At 41.8% G+C, this 25,526-nt stretch overlaps 1 protein-coding gene across 1 annotated transcript in view; it reads left to right on the forward strand.

Moving 5' to 3' along the window:
- The window catches only part of nalf1a (NALCN channel auxiliary factor 1a), a 69,967-nt gene extending 49,128 nt beyond the window's left edge, over positions 1 to 20,839 (forward strand). The window contains exons 2-3 of the mRNA XM_064969383.1: positions 15,320 to 15,491; positions 17,490 to 20,839. Coding sequence (XP_064825455.1) covers positions 15,320 to 15,491; positions 17,490 to 17,818 — 501 coding nt within the window. The 3' untranslated portion in view covers positions 17,819 to 20,839. The remainder of the gene's footprint in view (positions 1 to 15,319; positions 15,492 to 17,489) is intronic.
- Positions 20,840 to 25,526: the final 4,687 nt, after the last annotated feature.

Raw genomic sequence — 25,526 nt, forward strand, 5'->3', positions numbered from 1 at the left:
ACAAGCACAAACGTCTCGCTAAACTCGCATTAACATCTGCTAACCATGTGTATGTGACCAATAAAATTAGATTTGATTTGAAAAACAGTCCCAGACCACTATTCCTCCTCCACCAAACTTTAGTTGGCACTATGCATTTGGGCAGGTAGAGTTCTCCTGGCATCCGCCAAACCCAGATCAGTCCACCAGACTATCGAGAACAGACGGCTGAGCCGCTGTTGCTCCTAAACATTTCCACTTCAAAATATCAGCTATTACATTAACCGGGGAAGCTCTAGCAGGACAGAAATTTGATGAAATCACTTGTTGGAAAGATAGCCACGTTGAAAGTCACTGAGCTCTTCAGTAAGGTCATTCTACTGCCAATGTTGGTCTATGGAGATTGCATGGTTGTGTGCTCAATTTTATACTACTGTCAGCAACGGGTGTGGCAGAAATGGTCAAATCCACTTTTTTGAAGGGGTGTCCAAATAGTTTTGTATATACCGTGCCATCAAAATCTATTCAGACCCCTTGACATTTTCCACATTTTGCGACATTACAGCCTTATTCTAAAATTGATTAAATAAAGAAAAATCCTCAGCAATCTCCACACAATACCACGTGGTGACAAAGCAAAAACTGTATTTTAGATGTTGCCAAATGTATTACAAATAAAAAACAGATGCATCTTATTAACGTAAGTATTCAGACCCTTTGCTATGAGACTTGAAATTGACCTTGGGGGCATCCTATGATCATCCTTGTGATGTTTCCACAACTTGATTGGAGTCCACCTGTGGTAAATTAAATTGATTGGACATGATTTGGAAAGGCACACACCTGTCTATATAAGGTCCCACAGTTGACAGTTCATGTCAGAGCAAAAACCAAGCCATGAGGTCAAAGGAATTGTTCGTAGAGCGCCGAGACAGGGTTGTGTTGAGGAACAGATCTGGGGAAGGGTACCAAAACATTTCTGTAGCATTGAAGTTCTCCAAGAACACATTGGCCTCTATCATTCTTAAATGGAAGATGTTTGGAACCACCAAGACTCTTCCTGGAGCTGGCATCCCAGCCAAACTGAGAAATCGAGGTTAGAAGGGCCTTGGTCAGGAAGGTGACCAAGAACCCGATGGTAACTCTGACAAAGCTCTAGAGTTCCTCTGCAGAGATGCTAGAACATTCCAGAAGGACAACCATCTCTGCAGCATTCCACCAATCAGGCCTTTATGTTAGTGGCCAGACGAAATCACTCCTCAGTAAAAGGCACATGACAGCCTGCTTGGAGTTTGCCAAAAGGCACCTAAAGACTCTCAGACCATGACAAAAAAGATTATCTGAACTGATGAAACTAAAATGTAACTATTTGGCCTGAATGACAAGCGTCACTTCTGTAGGAAACCTGGCACCATATCTACGGTGAAGCATGGTGGTGGCAGTATCATGCTGTGGGGATATTTTTCAGTGGCAGGGACTGGGTGACTAGTCAAGATTGAGGCATATTTGAAAGGAGAAAAGTTTAGAGAAATCCTTGATGAAAATCTGCTTCCGAGCGCTCGAGACCTCAGACTGGGGTGAAGGTTCACCTTCCAACAGGACAACAACTATAAGCACATAGCCAAGACAATGCAGGAGTGGCTTCAGGATTGAATTTCCTTGAGTGGCCCATCCAGAGCCCAAACTTGAACCCGATCTATCATCTTTGGAGAGACCTGAAATTTGCTGTGCAGCAACACTTCCCATCCAACCTGACACAGCTTGAGAGGATCTGCAGAGGAGAATGTGAGAAATTCCCCCAATACGGGTGTGCCAAGCTTGTAGAGTCATACCCAAGAAGACTCAAGGCTTTAATTGCTGCCAAAGGTGCTTCAACAATGCACTGCGTAAAGGGTCTGAATACTTAGGTAATTGCGATACGTTTTTTTTAAAATATTGAATAAATTAGCAAAAAATTCTAAAATCCTGTTTTTGTTTTGTCATTATTGGGCATTGTGTGTAAACGGATGAGGGAAATACACTAATCAATTTTAGGATAAGGCTGTACAGCAACAAAATGTGGGAAAAGTCAAGGGGTCTGAATACTTTCCAAATGCAGTGTATAACCTATCAGTTTGTGTGCGTGTGTGTATAGCTTAAAAGAGGAACTTCCCTTGCAAGGCATTAAACATAGTGGAGTGTCTACACTGGCCATGTCTTAACCCCCCCTCACTCTCTCTCCCTCTCTCTGGCCGTTAAAGCAGTGGATATAGGTGACTAATCCCATCTGGATCCTGATTGGTCAGAATGTGTATTGGTGATGGTCATCAATGCATGGAAAAGGTCGCTTGAAACGATACTGAAACCCATTGAAGGCACTAGGCTATTCATTCCATTATGCAATCAAGCACACACACAGGTGCACCGACAATAGTTATTTGTCCACATTAATGAATGGGAACCATATAAATATAATTGTATGGGGAAATCCCCTCACTCCATGGCAATTTGACTGCACTCTCATGGGTACCCACCCATGTATTTCTATGCTGGGAACATATCCGAGGTGTTGTCGTTCACACTGCGAGACCTTGGGAATATAAGGTTCTATCTGCGCAAAGTATAGATCTGAGATATGTGCAAGCATAGTTCTGAGATATTGAGCATCAAACTTTTCACGTCCCAGGTCTCAGAACTGTATTTTTTGTGAATTCTCGTTTCGTAACCCATTTTGAAATGGGCTCCCGAGTGCCGCAGCGGTCTAAGGCAGTGCAAGATGCGTCACTAAAGTCCCTGGTTCAAATCCACGCTGTATCCCATCCGGCCATCATTGGGAGTCCCATAGGACAGTGCACTATTGATTAATAGCAATTGAAAACTCAAGTCACGTGCAAACGCCAGACCCCCTCTTCAATCCCTGAAATGTAAATCTGGGTTCAACCTTATGGTTACCTTTTTGATTATTTAAGTTCATTTGGAAAAAGTAAAGACATTTAATGATGAAATAAAGAGAATACCCTCCCTTCCTTCTAATCACATCAAATATATGAATTCATGTTCATCACACATTTGTTTAAGCGATAATTACCGAAAATGACAAATACATTATATCCTATGGATAAGTAGCAACATTGCTAAAGCTTAGCACTGGATTAGTAAACTGATACATTTTTCTGGTCTCTGTCACTCAAAGACAGTAAACTACTTGCCAGTTAAACCTCCATGGAGGATTTGGTATTGATATACATAGGACAAGACAACAAAAGCAATGCCTCTCCCAAGGGCCTTAAACATGCTCTAAGGCACTTGTATTTATTTGTTTTTACCATAAAGAGCTTACGTTATGGCTATCCTTCTGAAAAAGAGGTGAAAAAAAATTGAAGTAATTTAAAAAGAGGACCAAAACCTATTATACGAATTATCAAGGACATGGTATTATAAGGTTCTATCTGCAAAATGTATAGCTTTGAGATCATTTGTATTTTTCCAAGTCCCAGATTTCATAACTGTTTTGTGAAGTCTTCCTCTTTCATGACTCAATAAGCATGTCGCCGTACATACAATTATTTTTGATTGACAACCCATCATTGTGTGATTGCATTGCAAATAGAACCGTATAGCAGCAAGTTAAAAGGTATTTGCGCAGATAGAGCTTACAGGTTTTTCTGTTGTTGACACATCTCACACTTAAAGGACCACATAAAGAGCAACTCGTTGCACATTTGTGGCCCTTTTGTACCTTAACTCTTGCCATCCTAGCATTGGGTGACTACAGTGAAAGAAGCAGAGATTTCATAATCACATAGTGCTTCTCAATATGGCTCCCTATTCCCTATATATATTTTGACCTGGGCCCAAATATAGTGCACTATATAGGGAGCAGTCCATATGGTGCCATTAGGAAAACTCCTGACTACTGTAACCACTGATCTGTAAGGACGGTAGCCTAATCTAGCCTAGTGTATCGCCTACTGAGTAAGATGAGGGCTTTATGAAAGAAAGATGCACACAGAAGCTATGTTTTGACTAGGCTCAACAATCCACCCACTTCAGATCCAAAGTTGTTCCAAGTCGGGTCAAGATGTTATTTTTGTTGTGCTGGAACAGCTTGACCTAATGTCTGTGCTATTTCTGGTGTTGTAACTGATGCTGGACAAGTGCAAAAAGCAGTAGTGAGATCCTTGAAATAGCATTGATCCGGAAGCCAGTAATTTCTCCCATGGCAATGTATCTGACTGCAGACACGCTCTCAAGTGCAAGTTTCATGACTATACTCAAAATCAAATCAAATTGTATTGGTAATATACACCGAATTACAGCAGGCGTAGACTTCACAGTGAAATGCTTAGTTACGAGCCCATTCCCAACAGTGCAGTTAAGAAGTAAGACAAATATTTGCTTCATTAATTAATTTATATGAATTTGGTCACTATCTAATTCTTAAGAGTCAAAGGGGGAGGGGGGGGGTCTAAGTTGACAAATGTAATTGTTTTAAGATCATACCATGGATAATTTAGCTTTTTTTATGTTTAGGGTTTAGAAAGCTTTAAATTTGAAGATAGATTGTGGCTTCTATCAATGTAATTGTCTGCATCATTTTCAACCCCTCATATATTTTTGAGGTAAATAGATATACCAGTCAAAAGCTTAGACACACCGAGTCATTCAAGGGTTTTTCTTTATTTGTACTATTTTCTACATTGTAGAATAATAGTGAAGACATCAAAACTATGTAATAACACTTATGGAATCATGTAGTAACCAAAAAGTGTTAAACAAATCAAAATATGTTTGCCTTGTTGACAGCTTTGCATTCTGTCAACCAGCTTCACGAGGTAGTCACTTGGAATGCTTTTCCAACAGCCTTGAAATAGTTCCCACATATGACGGCTGCTTTTCCTTCACTTTACGGTCTAACTCATCCCAAACCATCTCAATTTGGTTGAGGTCTGGTGATTGTGGAGGCCAGGTCATCTGATGCAGCACTCCATCATTCTCCTTCTTGGTCAAATAGCCCTTACACACACTGGAGGTGTGTTTGGGTCATTGTCCTGTTGAAAAACAAATGATAGTCCCACTAAGCCCAAACCAGATGGGATGGTTTATCGCTGCAGAATGCTGTGTTAGCCATGCTGGTTACGTGTGCCTTGAATTCTAAATAAATCACTGACAGTGTCACCATCACCACCACACCTCCTCCTCCATGCTTCATGGTGAGAACTACGTAGAGATCATCCGCTCATCTACTCTGTGTCTCACAAAGACACAGTGATTGGTAAATTTGGACTCATCAGACCAGACAGATTTCCGCCGGTCTAATGTCCATTGCTTGTGTTTCTTGGCACAAGCAAGTCTCTTCTTATTATTGGTGTTCTTTAGTAGTGGTTTCTTCACAGTAATTCGACTATGAAGGCCTGATTCATGCAGTCTCCTCTGAACAATTGATGTTGAGATGTGTCTGTTACTTGAACTCGGTGAAGCATTTATTTGAGCTACAATTAACAGAGGCTGGGAAATCTAATGAACGTATCCTCTGCAGCAGAGGTAACTCTGGGTCTTCCTTTCCTGTGGCGGTCCTCGTGAGAGCCAGTTTCCTGATAGGGCTTGATGGTTTTTACCCCCCTTACTTTGTCACAACAGAACTGATTGGCTCAAACGCATTAAGAAGGAAAGAAATTTTACAATTAACTTTTAACAAGGCACACCTGTTAATTGAAGTGCATTCCTCACTAATTTGCTTGAGAGAATGCCAAGAGCGTGCAAAGCTGTCATCAAGGCAAATGGTGGCTACTTTGAAGAATCTCAAATATATAGATATATATTTACATTTGTTTTACACTTTTCTGGTTACTATATGTTTCCAAATGTAATATTTCACAGTTTTGATGTCTTAACTATTATTCTATATTGTAGAAAATAGTAAAATAAAGAAAAACCCTTTAATGAGTAGGTGTGTCCAAACTTTTGACTGGTACTGTAATATAAATATACACTGCTCAAAAAATAAAGGGAACACTTAAACAACACAATGTAACTCCAAGTCAATCACACTTCTGTGAAATCAAACTGTCCACTTCGGAAGCAACACTGATTGACAATACATTTCACATGCTTTTGTGCAAATGGAATAGACAACAGGTGGAAATTATAGGCAATTAGCAAGACACCCCCAATAAAGGAGTGGTTCTGCAGGAGGTGACCACAGACCACTTCTCAGTTCCTATGCTTCCTGGCTGATGTTTTGGTCACTTTTGAATGCTGGCGGTGCTTTCACTCTAGTGGTAGCATGAGACGGAGTCTACAACCCACACAAGTGGCTCAGGTAGTGCAGCTCATCCAGAATAGCACATCAATGCGAGCTGTGGCAAGAAGGTTTGCTGTGTCTGTCAGCGTAGTGTCCAGAGCATGGAGGCGCTACCAGGAGACAGGCCAGTACATCAGGAGACGTGGAGGAGGCCGTAGGAGGGCAACAACCCAGCAGCAGGACCGCTACCTCCGCCTTTGTGCAAGGACGAGCAGGAGGTGCACTGCCAGAGCCCTGCAAAATGACCTCCAGCAGGCCACAAATGTGCATGTGTCCGTTCAAACGGTCAGAAACAGACTCCACGAGGGTGGTATGAGGGCCCGACGTCCACAGTTGGGGGTTGTGCTTCCAGCCCAACACCGTGCAGGACGTTTGGCATTTGCCAGAGAACACTAAGATTGGCAAATTCGCCACTGGCGCCTTGTGCACTTCACAGATGAAAGCAGGTTCACACTGAGCACGTGACAGACGTGACAGAGTCTGGAGATGCCGTGGAGAACGTTCTGCTGCCTGCAACATCCTCCAGCATGACCGGTTTGGCGGTGGGTCAGTCATGGTGTGGGGTGGCACTACAGACTTTCCAGGAATTGGCGGATGCTTTAGTCCAGGTCTGGGAGGAGATCCCTCAGGAGACCATCTGCCACCTCATCAGGAGCATGCCCAGGCATTGTAGGGAGGTCATACAGGCACGTGGAGGCCACACACACTACTGAGCCTCATTTTGACTTGTTTTAAGGACATTACATCAAAGTTGGATCAGCCTGTAGTGTGGTTTTCCACTTTAATGTTGAGTGTGACTCCAAATCCAGACCTCCATGGGTTGATACATTTGATTTCCATTGATCATTTTTGTGTGATTTTGTTGTCAGCACATTCAACTATGTAAAGAAAAAAGTATTTAATAAGAATATTTAATTCATTCAGATCTAGGATGTGTTATTTTAGTGTTCCCTTTATTTTTTTGAGCTAATATATATATATATATATATATATATATATATATATATATATATATACACACACACTCTCTACCACCCTTTGCATAATTTGAGTAAACTATTGGACAACAACACTTAGGCTTCTACTTCCAGCTTATACATACTATATACATTTTACAGACACAGAATATTTTACATTAGTTTTGTTTGTTTTTAGTCCCATCGTTCAGCTACTCAGCTGTTTGATTTAAAATGTTAGGACCCAAAAATATATATATAAAAAATGTATAAAATATTGAATTTAACCCCCAAAAGCATTGAATAACACATTCATAAATGGCAAGACAGTCAAAAAATAAATAAGGAAAAAGGTTTTGAAGTTTCTGTCCTATATCTTGCAGATATAAGAAAGCTCAGGAAATATGCGTTGAACAAAAATATAAACGCAACATGTAAAGTGTTGGTCCCATGTTTCATGAGCTGAAATAAAACATCAGAGGAATTGTCCATACGAACAAAAAGCTTATTTCTCTCAAATGATGTGCACAAATTTGTTTACATCCCTGTTAGTGAACATTTATCCGTTGCCAAGATAATCCATCCACCTGACAGGTGTGGCATATCAAGAAGCTGATTAAACAGCATTATCATTACACAGGTGCATCTTGTGTTGGTGTCAGACTGTCTGCACAACTGGTCAACTGGAGTCAGGTGCAGGAGAGCAGAGATGAGTGAACAGGCACACTTTAATTGGCAGAAGCAAATCAGTCGGATGCAACAGCGTCACAGCACTCCAGCCAAAGGCAAAAGCGAATAGTGCACTGGTCACACAAAATAATGTACAACAATACAATACCACGGGTTCAAAACAATATCTGGAAAAATACAGCCTGATGCGTCACAATAAACGTAACGAACAATTAAACACACAGATATGGGGGGGAACAGAGGATAATATACACATAGAGTGATGAGGGGCTGTAAACCAGGTGTGCGGGAAAACAAGATAAAACAAATGGAAAATGGAAGGTGGAGCGACGATGGCTAGAAGACCGGTGACGTCGACCGCCGAGCACCGCCCGAACAAGGAGAGGAGCCGACTTCAGCGGGGGTCGTGACAGTTGGGGACAATTAATGGCCCCTCTGAAATGTGCAGTTTTGTCATACAACACAATGCCACAGATGTCTGAAGTTTTGAGGTGATATACAATTGTCATGCTGACTGCAGGAATGTCCACCAGAGCTGTTGCCAGATAACTGAATGTTCATTTCTCTACTTGTTTTAGAGAATTTGGCAGTATGTCCCAACCGGCCTCATAACCGCACATCATGTGTAACCACGCCAGCCCAGGACCTCCAAATCTGGCTTCTTCAACTGCAGGATCATCTGAGACCAGCCACCCAGACAGCTGATGAAAATTTGGATTTGCACAAACAAAGAATTTCTGCACAAGAACCCATCAGTAACCGTCTTAGGTACGGTCTTCTGTGTGCTCGTTGTCCTCACTGGGGTCTTGACCTGACTGAAATTCGGCGTCGTAAGCGACTTCAGTGGGCAAATTGTCACCTTCGATTGCCACTGGCACGCTGGAGAAGTGTGCTCTTCATGTATGAATCACGGTATTAACTGTACCGGGCGAGCTGTTTGCTGATGTAAACGTCGTGAACAGAGTGCCCATGGTGGTTGTGGGGTTATGGTATAGGCAGGCATAAGCTTTGGACAATGAACACAATTACATTTTATTGATGGCAGTTTGAATGCACATAGGTACCATGACGAGATCCTGAGGCCTATTGTCGTGCCATTCCTCCGCCGCCATCACCTCAAGTTTCAGTATGATAATGCACGGCCCCATGTAGCAAGGATCTGTACACAGTTCCTAGAAACTGAAAATGTCCCACGTTCTTCAATGCCTGCACTCTCACCATATATGTCACCCATTGAGCATGTCCGAGATGCTCTGGATCTACATGTACAACAGCATGTTCCAGTTCCCGCCAATATCCAGCAACTTCACAACATTCCACAGACCACAATCAACAGCCTGATCAACTCTATGCAAAGGAGATGTGTTGCACTGCAAGAGGCAATTTGTGGTCAATCCAGTTAATGACTGGTTTTCTGATCCACTCCCCTACCTTTTTTTAAAAAGGAGTTTACCACATCAGACACTGGCTTCATTAATAAGTGCATCGACAACAATGTCCCCATAGGGACCGTCGTACATACATATCCCAACCAGAAGCCATGGATTACAGGAAACATCTGCACTGAGCTAAAGGCTTGAGCTGTTGCTTTCAAGAAGCAAGACATAAAATCCCGACATTTATAAGAAATCCCGCTACAACCTCTGACGAGCCATCAACCAGGCAAAGCCTCAATACAGAACTAAGATCGAATCCTACTATACTGGCTCTGACTCTTGTTGGATGTGGCAGGGCTTGCAAACAATCACAGATTTACAAAGGAAAACCCAACCACGATCTGCCCAGATGAGCTAGATGTCTTCTAAGCTCGCTTCGAAGCAAGCAACACTAAACCATGCATGAGAGCACCAGGTGTTCTGGACAACTGTACGATCACGCTCTCTGTAGCCTATGTGAGTAAGACCTTTAAACAGATTAACATTCACAAGGCCGCAGAGCCAGATGGATTAACAGGCCATTTTGGTTTACCAAAAAGCTGCCTGGACTATCTGCATTGACCCTTTCTGCACTAACTTTTTTCCTGTTGCCTAGTCACTTTATTCCTAGTTATATACAGTATCTACCTCAATTAACACGTTCCCCTGCACATTGACTCAGTACTGGTATCCCATGTATATATAACTATGTATTGTGTATTTATTATTACCATGTGCTATTACTTGTCTATTATTTATCTATTTTCTTTCTCTCTGCATTTTCTACACCTGTTGTTACAAAGCATGTGATGAATACAATTGATTCCATCTTCTCTATTGGTCAGGTACTTGCATCCAGCAAAACAGTCCGGATCCAAAGGGCAGCTCACCATACTCAGAAGACACATACTATTGCTCTGTGTTTGAGGCCAGCAAGGTTTCCATCTGGCAGTTGCTTCGAATTTGCTGCAAGGTTTTGCAGGACGTTTCTTGCAAACTCCTTACTGGGGAATGGTGTAGGGAATGGACAATAGAGGTTTGGCACAATCCACTCACAAGTCCTCCGGATCTTGTTGGCAGGTGCAATGTCTTTCTTTGGTGGCTTAACGTTCAATATTTGAACTGTATTAAGAGGTTTTGACTGCAGACCTGACATATGTGTGGGAATGTGCCATGTTTGAGGCAAGGATGATTTGCTCTCTGTTGGTGGAAAAGACGGTTAGCCCATTTTAATGTAATGCGCCACGGTGTACAGTAAACCAATGGCATGGTTGCACTGTCCCTGGCCCGCTTTGCAGTTCTATTTAGTCTCCATGATGAATGGACTTTCAGGAGAGAACTCTACCTGGAAACAAAGTAAAAACAGAGTTGGGTTAGACAAGACAACCTAATATTTATTTTAATACACCCTAAGGGACACACAAATAAGAACATATAATGATATGGATTGTCCATACAATTTTATAATGCATTAACTTAAGCTATAACAAAGCAGAAACCAAAAGCAGAACAATACAAAAAAGGCTACATACCTGAAATTGAAAACAACGTGTTTGATTATTGGATAGATTTCAGGGTTTTCAGTAGTGATAGTTTAAAAAAAAAAAAGTGTTTTCATTGTAACTGGTAGGGCCAAAATGATTCAATTTGGGTCTACTAAATCTAATTGAAGATCCATAAACCATTTGCATTTCAGCAGCGTGTTTGGCAAGCAGATTTGAAATCATGTTGGAACTGAAACAGGCTGAATATAAAGTTGGTGTCATTTTCAGCGACATTTTGAGCATGGCAGAATGGCTATTGATGATTTACTATTGCATTTTTTCTGGATTTAAATGAAAATGGGAATTGGGTAGGTTTTTACACACATGCAGTACCTATATGTGGATTCCGTGGTTCATGGCATCCCAGCGCACGACTAGAATGCATACAACCACACTTTCTTATTAATTTGCAAGAAGAAATTGCCATACTCAATTGACACCCCCACTTACCTAACTGACCAGCAAACTATCTGAATTATGTAAAGCTCATTCTTTCGCACCTGCCTGACTCACTCCTGACTGTGAAACCATTGGACGAGTCAAGATGACAAGCACAACAACAACAGGGAACATTAACTACTTAGCTACAATGGTTGTAAGTATCAATAGCTGAAAGTATTCTGTAATATTGTCAATTAAGTTATGTTAAAATATCAATTTCACACCTTTTTCAACCTACAACGTTACGGTAGCTATAGAAAGCTAGCTAGCTACTGAGCTAGCAACAAACTGGCTGCAAAAACACGTACATACAATCTTACCTTCTACATCGTTAATGTGACCCTCGATCCAGTTACTGTAACCTTTTAGTTGGACTGCCTTGGGCAGTCTGACATCTTCATCTGCCATTTATCAATATAAGTCAATGTTATAGCCGGCAACAGTTGTAAACTATGTGCACGTGACATTAAAACTTCAAACTTGAAAAACTAGAAGTCCATACAATTGTTGTTTTGACTTCCGGGGTTCCCCCATAGGATTTCCCACCTCGCGTTCGTTTCAAAATGGCGGCTGCGTGACGAAAGCGTATGGCTTTAAGCTATATCACCGTCATAATATAAGAATACATGGCATTTAGCAAACACTTTTATCCAAAGCGACTTATAGTCATGTGTGTATACATTTTACATATTGTTGGTCCCAGGACTCAAACCCACTATCCTGGCATTGCAAGCACCATGCTCCACCCAATGGGCTACAAAGGATCACCATCAAATGGCCACAATAATTGAATGACACGCAATATTTGGTTCACGACTCCAGCACTGTAGGCTCCTGTGAATCACCAATATTAGCTTTCTGCTTTTTTCAAACACAAAATAATAAATAAATAAATGGACTACCTTAAAATGAAAATAGCCACAATGGCGCTGCCCATGATGTCACAGATACTATTTCTATGAGCTCTACAGACAGTTTTGTGGGAGGCCTGGTCGAAGCTGAAGATGGTGCTGAAATGGACAATACCGCTTTACAGTCACTTGTGGAAGGCTGATGTAACCTGATAGATGCTGTCCATGGTGCTGAAACAGTGATGTCCTTGGGAAAGCTGATGTATATTTATTCACAGTTTATACAGACATAGCTTTATCTAACCATGTTCCTGAGGGTGTGTGGGAACAGATGAGGGTGTGTGAACAGATGAGTGAGTGAGTGTGTGTCTGTGTGTGTGAGAGTGAGAGTGTGTGGGTGGGTCCATGCCTGTGTGCATGTGCTCAAAAACCCCTGTGTTTGGTGATGTAAAAGAGTGGTGTATGGTTTGCGTCCCAGATGGAGAATGAGTGATGATGATGATTATTATTATTATTCTTCTTTGGTAAAGTTGTGTTCAGGTTACTCCAGGGTGGCATTCAGCACTGCACAATGTTATGGAACGTTCAGTTAGAAATACATTATGAGAACTGACATGCCTCTCATACAGTATATGTAGGGTAAGGAATAATGTCTGCTTTATTCGTGGCATTTCTACCTGCAACATTTAGTGTTTTGCACACTCCTGAACATGACCAATATTATTGCACCAGTTGTTAATCACTTGCCTTTTTCACTCTTTATTGATGCTCCTCTGATTGGAGCATGGCCATGCTGAAGCCATTGGAAAAAGTGACACTTAAATTCTGACCTTGGCTCTCAGCCAATAACACTGGCCGTTCGGGTCGATATCATCATTATCGCTGTTTAGCGTGCTCTAAGACTAATTTACACTACAACTCTCGGAAGCTTTGTCAGCTCTGATCCCCTGACCTTTACTATTGTGTGGGCCTAGATAGACTGATCCGTTGAACCACTAACTAAACAGTCTGATTACCAACAATGACGAGACAGCCCACAGGGAGGAGGTGAGGGCCCTGGCGGAGTGGTGCCAGGAAAATAACCTCTCACTCAACGTCAACAAAGCAAAGGAGCTTAGCTTGGACTTTACATACTGCTTTGCTAATTTAATATGTCTATACTTTGTTCTGCTGTATTTTAGTCAATGCCACTCCAACAATCCTCTTCCTAATAATTATATATTTCTTAATTACATTCTTTTTTAATTAGATTTAAAAAAAAATGTAAACTTTATTTAACTAGGCAAGTCAGTTTAGAACAAATTCTTATTTACAATGACGGCCTACCCCGGCCAAACCCAGACGACGCTGGGCCGGTCATGCGATGCCATATGGGACTCCTAACCACGGCTTGATGTGATACTTTTAGATGTTTGTGTACTGCTGTGAATTGTTAGATACTACTGCACTATTGGAACTAGGAACACAAGCATTTCGCTACACACGCAATAACATAAACGTGTATGTGATTTTTTTGTTTTGTTTTTAACAGTCAAACTCTGATAGGTACATTATGCATTTTTGTGTGAAGGTAGTGTCGTCTACTGGGAGAAAGGGAGATTGCACTGTGGGAGGGGGGCCATCGATTTGTTTAAGGCCAGAGTCAATTGTACAGTACATTGGCAGTAGCAGCACTATGAATGGTATTGTGTGGCTCAGTTGGTAGTGAATGGTACTTGTAACGCCAGGGTTGTGGGTTTGATTCCCACTGGGACTACCAATGTATGTATGTATGTACTAAGGTAAATGTCATACGTTATGGGGTTTGGCTGGGTATTAGAGAACCTTATCCTGAGGATGAATTAGGAGGAGACATTCCCCTCTGCTGGTTGTATATAGGTCATAGTAGCAAGAGTAGGAGTTTTATTTTAACCTTTTTTTTTAACTAGGCAAGTCAATTGAGAACACATTTGTATTTACAATGAAGGCCTAGGAAGAAAATAACAGATTTTTACTTTGTCAGCTCAGGGATTTGATCCAGCGAGCTTTCGGTTACTGGCCCAATGCACTAGGCTACCTGCTGCTCCAGGAGTGCTGAAGTACTGAAAGCTTTATGAATACAGGCCCAGTACAGGCCCAGGTGATTCCAAATACAATGTACTAAACAGTAATTAGTAGAGTCATTGAATTCAAAATCCTTTTCAAAATTCCAGTAACTTTCCAAAAATGTCCCAGTTTTCCAGAAGTCGCTGTTGGAGGATTGCCATAGGCTACTTCCTGTTTATTTCCTCCTAATACCAATCCTCTTCCAACCAGGATTATGGGAAAGTTACTGGAATTTTGCAATTCTATACCTTCTGCTATTCTTTTCATATTGTTTTCATATACTCCTTTTACGTATCAGGTAAGTATTAAAGTAGTATAAGTATAAAAGGCAGGACATAAGTACAAGTACTGTAGTATGAGAGGAAACTTGCCTCAGCTAGGGCACACTGCCACAAATCCTTATTCTCCTCGAGATACTTTAATTTAATCAAAGCATTCCTAATCACAACAAATATGATTTAGTCACATGTCATGGGTGGTTAACATTGACAAATGGTGATTGGCATCTGGTTGTATTTTATAGTCATGTATCTCTCACACATATCAACTTATAAGGGGCGGCAGTGTAGCCTAGTGGTTAGAGCATTGGACTAGTAACCGAAAAGTTGCAAGTTCAAATCCCCGAGCTGACAAGGTACAAAATCTGTCGTTCTGCCCCTGAACAGGCAGTTAACCCACTGTTCCTAGGCCGTCATTGAAAATAAAAATTTGTTCTTAACTGACTTGCCTAGTAGAATAAAGCTAAAATAAGTCTGAATCACATAAAATGGAATTTTGCAAGATCTGTGAGAAATGGTTGAATGTCTGTTTCTGAATAATGCCTATAGTATTTTCTGGAAACATGTGTACTGAAAAATCTCTCGTTTTGAAGATAGGATGGATGTTATTTACTAACATTCAGAGCCATACAGACCACTGAGACCTTTGCTATTGAACAGACATAGCTTAGTCTTGATGTCAAAGTAATAGTTTGCTTATTTATGATGGCTAAAACTGAACTTCCCCTTTAAGTTGTTTGCATTTACATATGGGTTTCATTTGGTTTAACTAACATGCTCTATCTTCTACCTCTAAGGTTGCCTACAAACCGTGGCTGTGTGCACAGTATTTCCCCACCACACAGAGGCATTGTGGGAGGACAGTACCATGTCTCCAGTACTGCTTGGAGGTTCAGCAGAGGTGTCCCTTCATACTGCCGGACAACGATGATCTCATCCATGGAGGAAGCCCCAGCTTCATATGTACAGGTGGGTGTGGTGGTGTGGACTGATCAATCAGTCAGTCAATCAATCAATCAAGTGTAATTTGTAGCCACAGCTTATACAGGTGGGCGTATATCCACTCTAGGGCTATGCTGTTTAGCTGAGATGCGCCATAGATCTAGGATAGATTGGTTTGGGTAAATTAATTTTGCAATGTACTCAATTTAGGAATTTAGATGGAATTTAGATGGAATTGTATGTTGGAGGATATATGTAATAGTGCTCTTGTGCCCCTAATGATGCTTTGAATTATTACTTTTCAGTGGTATTGATAAAGTTGTATGGTTTTGAACTCTGGGAACATAGCCAAAAATGAATTATAGTACTTGTCACTGGCGACATCTAGCTGCCACATAAGGCAGTGATAGTAAAATCAATGACACTTCCATCTAAGTGTAAAGTGATTTGCTGAGATATCACTGTGATGGGCTACAACTACAGGGTAGTATTTTAATACTCCACAAGGATCAGAGCAGAACCAGAATAACATGACCTACCCTGTCCTGATTTGATCTCAGTGGGGTGCTCTGTCATTTCTTCACCCAGCCCTCAAAGTTTCAAGTATTTCAATACCGTAATTAGAATAGCCTTTGATTTTTTTTTTATTACTTGTGCATCAGCGATTAAATGGTAGGCTTTGCCTTTTGAGATCCCTGTTTTTCTGCTGCTCATTTGATGTCTTCCTTTAGTGTGAACTGGCAGTTGCTTTGAAAAGAGATTACACAAGGCGTGACATCAAATCAAACCACATTTCATTGGTCACATACACATGGTTAGCAGATGTTATTGCGAGTGTAGCGAAATGCTTGTTCTTCTAGTTCTGACTGTGCAGTAAAATCTAACAAGTAATCTAACAATTCCACAACAACCACCTAATACACACACATCTAAGTAAAGGGATAGAATAAGAATATATACATATATATATATATAAATATACACATTTTGGGGTTCCCGAGTGGCGCAGTGGTCTAAGGCACTGCATTGTAGTGCAAGAAGCATCACTACAGTACCTGGTTCAAATCCAGGCTGCATCACATCCAGCTTTGATTGGGAGTCCCATAGGGTGGTACACAATTGGCCCAGTGTTATCTAGGGTAGTCTGGAAATAAGACTTTGTTCTTAACTGACTTGCCTGGTTAAACAAATAAAACAAATATATGGATGGGTGATTACTGAGTGCCACAGGCAAGATGAAACAGATGGGATGAGTAATGCAAGATATATGAACATTATTAAAGTGAGTAGTGATCTATTTATTAAAGTGGCCAATGATTTCAGGTCTGTATGTTGGCAGCAGCCTCTCTGTGTTAATGATGGCTGTTTAACAGTCTGGTGGCCTTGAGATAGAAGCTATTTTTCAGTCTCTCGGTCCCAGCTTTGATGCACCTGTACTGACCTCGCCTTCTGGATGGTAGCGGGGTGAACAGGCAGTGGCTCGGGTGGTTGTTGTCCTTGATGATCTTTTTGGCCTTCCATCAGGTGCTGTAGGTGTCCTGGTGGGCAACGGTGTAGATTATATTTACCATGCTGTAGTATGGGGTCGGTACAAAATGTGAATTTTTTTCATTTTGAGTTCAGTATAGGGTCATTATTGTTAGGTTATGATACAACAATTATGACATAATGATACTGATAGTTGAGTTGTATGAAGATTATGGTTTAATCGTGCATACTGACTGGTATTTATGCTCTTATGCACATGGTAATATGTCTTTTTTTGGTGATACATTGCAACAAAACACTGCATTAGCACACTGCAAGTAAGGCTGGAACTCGGCTGGGTCGTTTATTTAGCTTATTGTGGGTCATCTGAATGAATGAATACACTTTATTGGTATTAGGGAAATTGAGTTTGTCATCATCATCAGACACAGGCATGGATGATACAGACACACAGGGATGCATGAGAGGGATGCACAGTGACATGAGCATTTATGACTTATATCAGTGTTTAGCCACTACTCTCTTCATCCCTCACAGGGCTACTGGGGAGCCATGGGCAGCCCAACAGCCAGGCAGAGTGCTGCGACGTCCGGTGGGATTCTAAACCGGACAACCGCTCCCGTGGGACGCTGAAAAGGACTCCAACACCCTCCTGCCATCACCAACAGGGGGTGTCGACATCAGTCACCTCGGCTGCCACACCCACCAGACTGTGCAGCAGCAGCGGCCGGCTGAAGCTGTGCCTGCTGGTCTTTGTTCTGCTGCACACTGTAGTCACCATCACCACCGCATCCCACAATTCCACTGGGGTCGTCGGTGTGGCGGCCATTTTCCCCCTGGAGGAAAGCTCCTCCAGTGAGGAATAATGGATAAAAATTGCAAAAAAAAGTCAGGGTTTTATCTGGGTGAGTGAGTTGAAAAACCGGTTCTGACCAGTTCTGGCTGCTGCGTCTCTGTTCAGAGAGAACCCTGGAAGGTCCCTGGTATGTGCTGTTAAAGCCTCATTGGGCCACAGGAAGTGAGAGCAATTTACCAGGAGCAAAGGATGCTGGTAATTGTAGTCATGTGGAGAGGCGACGACATGGGCGGAACCAACACACCTCAGACCAAAGGATCAATATCATATCACCGTGTCAATCTAAACCTGAGTTTACCTTTTCTGTCTCTTGTTTCATCAGAATGTACAATATCATTTTCTCTCTCCTCCTTGTTTCAGTTGTTTGTGGAGTTTATTGGAATGTGAATTGGTTGTCTTAGAACATATAAAAGGCAGAGGATATTGAAAAAGGTATCACCAACCTGTGTATTTTTATCCACCCCTCTCATCACCAGTAACCTTTAGCTTCTTTTGAGGTAACAGACAGTGGATATGCTAACAATAGTCTTAACTCAAACACTCACAAACAGAAAGAGCAAACACATATAGATCCCCGCCTGTCCTGGTGGGTACATTGAAAATATCAGTCGTAACAGGCTACTCTCATGGCAGTACATATAACTCTAATCCAGAGCCAGTGAAGAGCAGGTGTAGTATGCCTTTTTGCACTATTTTGCCGACCTGAACCGTATTGTTCTCGCTTGGATTATTTTCTTTACACGGTTGCATGGTTCCAGCAAATATGCTGAATGTGTAACCAGGCCAGTGCAGTACAGTACAGCTCTGCTCATCTTAGCTTGGCTCAGTAGTGTGAATAGGGTAGCAGTGGAGGTCTCGTCACCTGGATTCAAAACTGTCCCACCAATTGGCTTCAGTGTACCTCGGAGTTCATATTATTTGAGCCAATAAGTTTCTCTCTCATTATACTGTGTCCATGTGTTTGTATGTGATGGGCCCAAAGGGGACATCAGATCAACAAAGCTCAATTTACCTCAAATCAAGTCATCTGTTGGCTTAGATAGACTCTGTTTTTCTAAAGCAGTACGTCCTAGAACTGTACGTCTGACTTTTATATTTGACTCATATATTTCTCAATATAAGTCTCTGGTAAGTCATACCAGTACATTACAGCCAGTTCTCTTCACACAGTGGGACAGGTGTCACAAGGGGAGACACAGGAACACATCGAAACAAAATATATCTCTTACTGAGTTGTTTTTACATGTGAAAGTGCTAGTCGAGTAGCATTGAAAAGATCAACCATACCCAGACCTGGGTTCAAATAGTATTTGTTCTCTTTGAAATATTTTAGCTGCACTCGATTGAGCTTGCCTGGCTCAATGTACCCAATGGGATTGTCCCAAAAGTATAAATGAAAACCCTGCCCATGTGGTATCTCCAGACAAGCTCAATCAAATGCTCAACACATTTGACAGAAAACGGACACAATTTGAACCCAGGATTCATCATACATACCCTTTCCTCTTTGTCTCTATTTGACCTCATTATCATTGTGACCAAGATAATAACCTTGTATCTTTACACAGAGCTAAGGCCTTAGCTAGTAGGCATTTGTGTAAGGAGTTTTCAAGGGCTGGCTCTACATACTGTATTTACTTCCGTTGGTGTGACTGCTGCTAACCGGTACTCATTGATATGGCATGTAGGGGAAGACATCTGATAGGCTCCTTATGCTTTCACCTTTGACCTTGACATCCCTGTCTTATCCTTTCCATTCAACTGAGTAGTGCATATTATGGCAACTTTGTTTTTTCTACACGTACATATAATCAGTACTGCCGGAATAACTCTGAAGTCAACCATACTCGGGTATGAAGATATCAATCTGAGGATTAGGGTGACGTTTCTTCAATACGCTGATCTTGGGTCAGTTTAGCATTTTACCCACTAATGGTTAGGTGTTAGAATTGTGGGAGGGAAACTGATCCTAGATCTTTATCTAGGGGAAACTTCACTCTGAAAGGTGCTTTAGCCTTTTCACATTCTACTTTTTCCCCCTTAGGTTCTCGTAACAGTTGATTTTCTCACAGACATTCATCGAGGTGAGCTATTCTTTGTAACCATCAATCAACAACATGACTTTATTGTTTCCCTCACATTTACTTTATTCCCCCAAAAGACAGCAGCGGATGTAACCGCCTCTCTGTAGAAATAACCTCCAACAAACTCCCCCAAACATTCATGATCTGAATTTTGTGGATCTATGCAGATGTCCTACCCCTGTCTGGCCCCATATATACAGCACTCAAGTTGCACAACTGATGTACAACACATTTGGCACAATGGTTGTGATAAAACTGATGTTTTTGTGATTCAACAGAGAGTTTGTCTGCACAATGGTTTGTGTAATCATTTTTCTGAAGAAAAAAAAAAACGATGTTGAATGACATGTTATGCCATATGCATTGTACTTCAGTTGAACAACTGGAGTGTTAACTGGTGTAAATATGTCCTAGAGAAGTGAGATATTCAAGATTTTTCTGTTTTTCTTTTTAGGGAAAGCTTTTTTGTGTTTGTTTTTAGTTGCATTTTCTGTTAATGGTCTCACTTCAAACAAACTACAACCTTTAAAGGCTTTATAAGCATCTGCAGTATGTAGTGCTTATGAAGACTTTATGCATGCTTTATAAAGCCTTTTAATGTTGTACTTCGTTTGAAGTTGGACCTTGTTAAGAACTGTCTACAGCATTGTAAGTCAGATCAGTAGGAGAGAGGATTGGGAAAAGGTGTGATAGGTGTGCGCAAGGAAAATAATGAAAAAAAAGGTGGGAATTATGATGAAAATGGTAAAAAAAAAATGAACACAGATACCTTATTTATCTTACTATTGTCATATTATCATAAGATAGATGCTTTAGTTTGCAATTATCTTTTCTTTTTCTACAAAAGAGTTTGATGAAATAATTTATAATGCGTCTCGAAAGTCATCTTTTTTGAACGTAAGAGAAATGCAGAAACATTTATTAAAATTTTGTTCAAAATAAAATAAAAATGATGTTAAATATAATTGTTGTCTGCTTTCTTTTGGATTGTATTTTATTTTGTACCACTGACCACGGTTACCTGACTGTAGGCCTATAGCCAGACCAATTGAATTTGGCCAACATTCTGTGGTAAGTGGGCAATCTGGGATTCAAACAATAGCAAAAAAGCGGCACTTTTTTGGTGAACAAGTAAACTTCCAGGGCCAGTTTTACTCTGCATCTGCACCAGGTGCAACATTTTGCAGCTTTTTTTCAGAAAGGCATAAAATCTAAACAATTCAGCTAAAACATGAAACAGTCTTCATTCATTTATACTTTATATGCTTTCTTTCTCTTTATTTGACCTCTTTGATTCGGTCTTCATTGTTTAATCCCCTTTTGATAAAAAAAAGGCATCAGTCCAGTACAAAAATTTAGTAAATCTGGGCCTCAGATTGTTTACGTATTTGAGTGGTATGGCTTAAGCAACCGATTAGATGAAAGTCGAGGAGTGAAGTCAGGGAGGTGCATCTGCCACAGCCGAAATTCAGAAACTCGTGGTTTTCCAAATGCAAGGCTCAGATCAACATGGCAAAGTTGCCATGGTTTATAAAAGGTTTTTATAATATTGAAAAAAAGTCAACCAGTCACAAACTGAAATAATATGTGTGTACATTATACAGTGAATATATAAAGTATTCAGACCCCTTGACTTTTTCCAAATTTTCTTATGTTACAGCCTTATTCAAAAGTTGATTAAATCGTTTCCCCCCTCATCAATCTACACACAATGCCCCATAATGACAAAGCAAAAGTTATTTTTTTTAAAACAACATTTTTGCAAACATTAAAAAAAGGAAAAATTTAATTTACATGAGTATTCAGACCCTTTACTCAGTACTTTTATTTCACATTTTATTGGTCACATACACATCGTTATCAGATGTAATTGCGAGTGTAGCGAAATGCTGGTGCTTCCAGTTGCGCTTCTAGTTCCAAAAGTGCAGCAATATCTAACAAGTCATCTAACAAGAACGTTGCTGAAGTGCCTTTGGCGGCAATTAAGTCTTCTTGGGTATGAAGCTACAAGCTTGGCACACCTGTATATGGGGAATTTCTCCCATTATTCTCTACAGATCCTCTCAAGCTCTGTCAGGTTGGATGGTGAGCGTCGCTGCACAGCTATTTTCAGGTCTCTCCAGAGATGTTTGATCGGTTTCAAGTCCGGGCTCTTGCTGGGCCAATCAAGGAGATTCAGAGACTTGTCCCAAAGCCACCCCTGTGTTGTCTTGGCTGTGCTTAGGATCATTGTCCTGTTGGAAGGTAAACCTTTACCCCAGTCTGAGGTCTTGAATACTCTGGAGCAGGCTTTCATCATGGATATCTATGTACTTAGCTCCATTCATCTTTCCCTCAAACCTGACTGGTCTCCCAGTCTGTGCCACTGAAAAACATCCCCACAGCATGATGCTGCCATCACCATACTTCACAGTAGGGATGGTGCCAGGTTTCCTCTAGAATTGACGCTTGGTATTCAGGCCAAAGAGTTCAGTTTCATCAGATCAGAGAATCTGGGGTTGTCGTGTGCCTTTTACTGAGGAGTGGCTTCCATCTAGCCACTCTAAGATAAAGGCCTGATTGGTGGAGTGCTGCAGAGATGGTTGTCCTTCTGGAAGGTTCTCCCATCTCAGAGGAACTCTGGGTTCTTGGTCACCTCCCTGACCAAGGCCCATCTCCCCGATTGCTCAGTTTGGCCTGGCGGCCAGCCCTAGCAAGTCTTGGTGGTTCCAAATTTCTTTCATTTAAGAATGATGGAGGCCACTGTATTCTTGGGGACCTTCAATGCCGCAGAATGTTTTTGGTACCCTTCCCCAGATCTGTGCCTCAACACAATCCTGTCTCGGATCTCTACAGACGAATGAATGAAATTAATGAAATGTTCATTTTGTGTCAAATCGCCAATTGGCAACTCATCCCTTATGGTATTAATTGACACATAAACAAACATTACAATCATTTACTATGGTAATAGTAAAACTATGCATACATACATACATACATACATACATACATACATACAAACATACATACATATACGGATAAATAAATACAGAAAAAAAAACAGAAAGCATTTGAACCATCTGGCACAAAAACAAGATTTATGTGGAACAATCTATACACAATCTATATACACACACGTTCCATTTACTACATAGAAGCTAAATGTTTTTAGAATTGAATTATAGGTAGCCATTTTTCTTTTATTCCAGGCTTTATCTAAATATTCTGCAAATGGAAATACACAATGGACAAAAAAAAACAAGATGCATAGGCAATATCCCCGATCTTACCTGTGCACATAGTGATCTCTTGCTTTTAGGTAGGTTATACTTAATATATCTCTCACACACAAATTCACCCTTAATCAAACAAAAGGTTCTCAATTAGGGTTTATGATTAATCTCCTCCACCCATTTATTTTCATGTTGCATCAACGGTTGTTTTTAATCATATCTTTGTCTCCCTTAATTTGTTTTTAGGACAGATGTTCTAAAAAGGTCAGACATTTCAGTTGCCCAGGCTCCCCCTATAGATCCGGATTCTTTTGACCTCAAGACTGTTTTTTTCTCTGACATGCACTGTCAACTGTGGGACCTTATATAGACAGGTGTGTACCTTTCCAAATCATGTCCAATCAATTGAATTTACCATATGTCAGGATTTGGCCAGGGTTGTTCCGGGTTTTGGTCACTAGATGCCCCCATTGTGCTTTTTGACCTCATGTTTTTTCCCTTGTTCCCCATTATTATTTGCCCTGGCCAGAGAGTCTGGCTCTCCACAAGAGACTTACCTCTACGGGTGGAGTCTCGCAAGCTGTCCCAAAAATACATCGGTCCCTTCAAGGTTGCCAGGAGAGTTAACCCAGTTTCTTATCGCCTACACTTACCCAGATCCCTTAAGATTAATCCCACATTTCACATTTCATTGTTAAAACCTGTTGTTTTTTCTCCCCTTGTCCCGGCAGACAGACCTCCCCCTCCGCCTCGTGTCATTGGAGGCCAGCCGGCTTATACCGTCCATCGGATACTGGATTCCCGCCGGGTGCAGCGGTCCTGGCAGTATCTGGTGGACTGGGAAGGCTACGGTCCCGAGGAGCGCTCCTGGGTTCCTGCCAAAGACATCCTGGACCCTGACCTCATTCGTCAGTTCAGGGCCCTCCACCCTGAGAGAGCTGGTAGGAACGTCAGGAGCCGTTCCTAGGGGGGGGGGATTCTGTCAGGATTTGGCCAGGGTTGTTCCGGGTTTTGGTCACTAGATGCCCCCATTGTGCTTTTTGACCTCATGTTTTTCCCTTGTTCCCCATTATTATTTGCACCTGTGCCTCATTGCCCCTGGTTGTATTTAAACCCTTAGTTTCCCTCAGTTCTGTGCTCTGTGTTTGTATGTTAGCACCCAGCCCTAGTGTTCTGTGTATTCTTGTCGATTCCGGTGGATGCTCTTGTGGAATTCTGTTTTTGTTTTTGAGTATCTCTTGAGGCTTTTTTGTGCTATTCCTACCACCTTTTGGATTTGCCATTTTTTGTATTGAAGGACTTCTCCTTTTTACTTTATTAAATACACCGTCTTAAGTACTGCTGTGTCTGCCTCATCTTCTGGGTTCTGCTGACTATTCGTGGCTCAGTTGGTTAAGTGACTGTTTCTCACTCCGGAGACCCAGGTTCGTAACCGGGTCCTGACAGAAACACAGAGCCAAAAATGAACCCAGAGGCAGCCAGTTCCCAGGACCTTTTTGCCATGCTGTCCCACCACCAGGAGACTGTCCAACGCCACGAAGCCGCCCTGGTTCAGCAAGAGGCCTTAATGGCTAGACATTCTCATCTTCTGTCTGAGATGCTGACTTCCATTAAGCAAATATCTGATCGTCTTACCCCGGCAACAGTTCCCGTCCCAGTACCTCAGATTCACGTACCCATGGCAGTTAACCCCCTGGCTGAACCTCGTCTTCCACCTCCCCAACGGTTCTCAGGTGATCCAAGTGCTTGTAAAGGGTTTCTCACCCAATGTTCTCTCTCCTTTGAGCTACAACCCTCGTCGTTTCCCACCGACCGGTCTAAGATCGCTTATATCATCACCCTGCTGTCGGAAAAAGCCCTGGCCTGGGCTACTGCTGTGTGGGATGCCCATAGTTCCTGCTGTGCCAGCTACTCTGCCTTTGCTGAGGAATTCAAACGAGTGTTTCAAGGCCCAAGCAGTGGTTCTGACTCAGCCAAACAGCTCCTGACTCTCCACCAAGGTTGGCGCAGCGTGACGGACTATGCCATCCAGTTCCGCACGGTGGCAGCAGCAAGTGGCTGGAACAACGAGGCGCTCACGGTGTGCTTTCTGAAAGGCCTTTCCGACACTATCCAAGATGAACTGGCCACTCGGGAACCACCGGACAATCTCGAGTCCCTGATCAAGTTGGCCTCACGCATTGACCAGCGTCTGAGAGAGAGAGAACTCAACCGTAGACCTCTAGCCCCTATCAGTCCCAGCTCCGAGTCCCCACCTTTATCCTTGCTGGCTCCATCGGAACCGATGCAGATTGGACGCATCTCCCAGGCTGAGAGAGACCGCCGGATGAGGGGGAGCGACGCTGTCTATATTGCGGCAAACCGGGCCATTTCCGTTCCACGTGTCCCGGGCTCCAGGGAAACGCTCTGTCCCGTACAG

The sequence above is a fragment of the Oncorhynchus masou genome, chromosome 6 (assembly GCF_036934945.1).
Source record: "Oncorhynchus masou masou isolate Uvic2021 chromosome 6, UVic_Omas_1.1, whole genome shotgun sequence".
Lineage (NCBI taxonomy): Eukaryota > Metazoa > Chordata > Actinopteri > Salmoniformes > Salmonidae > Oncorhynchus > Oncorhynchus masou.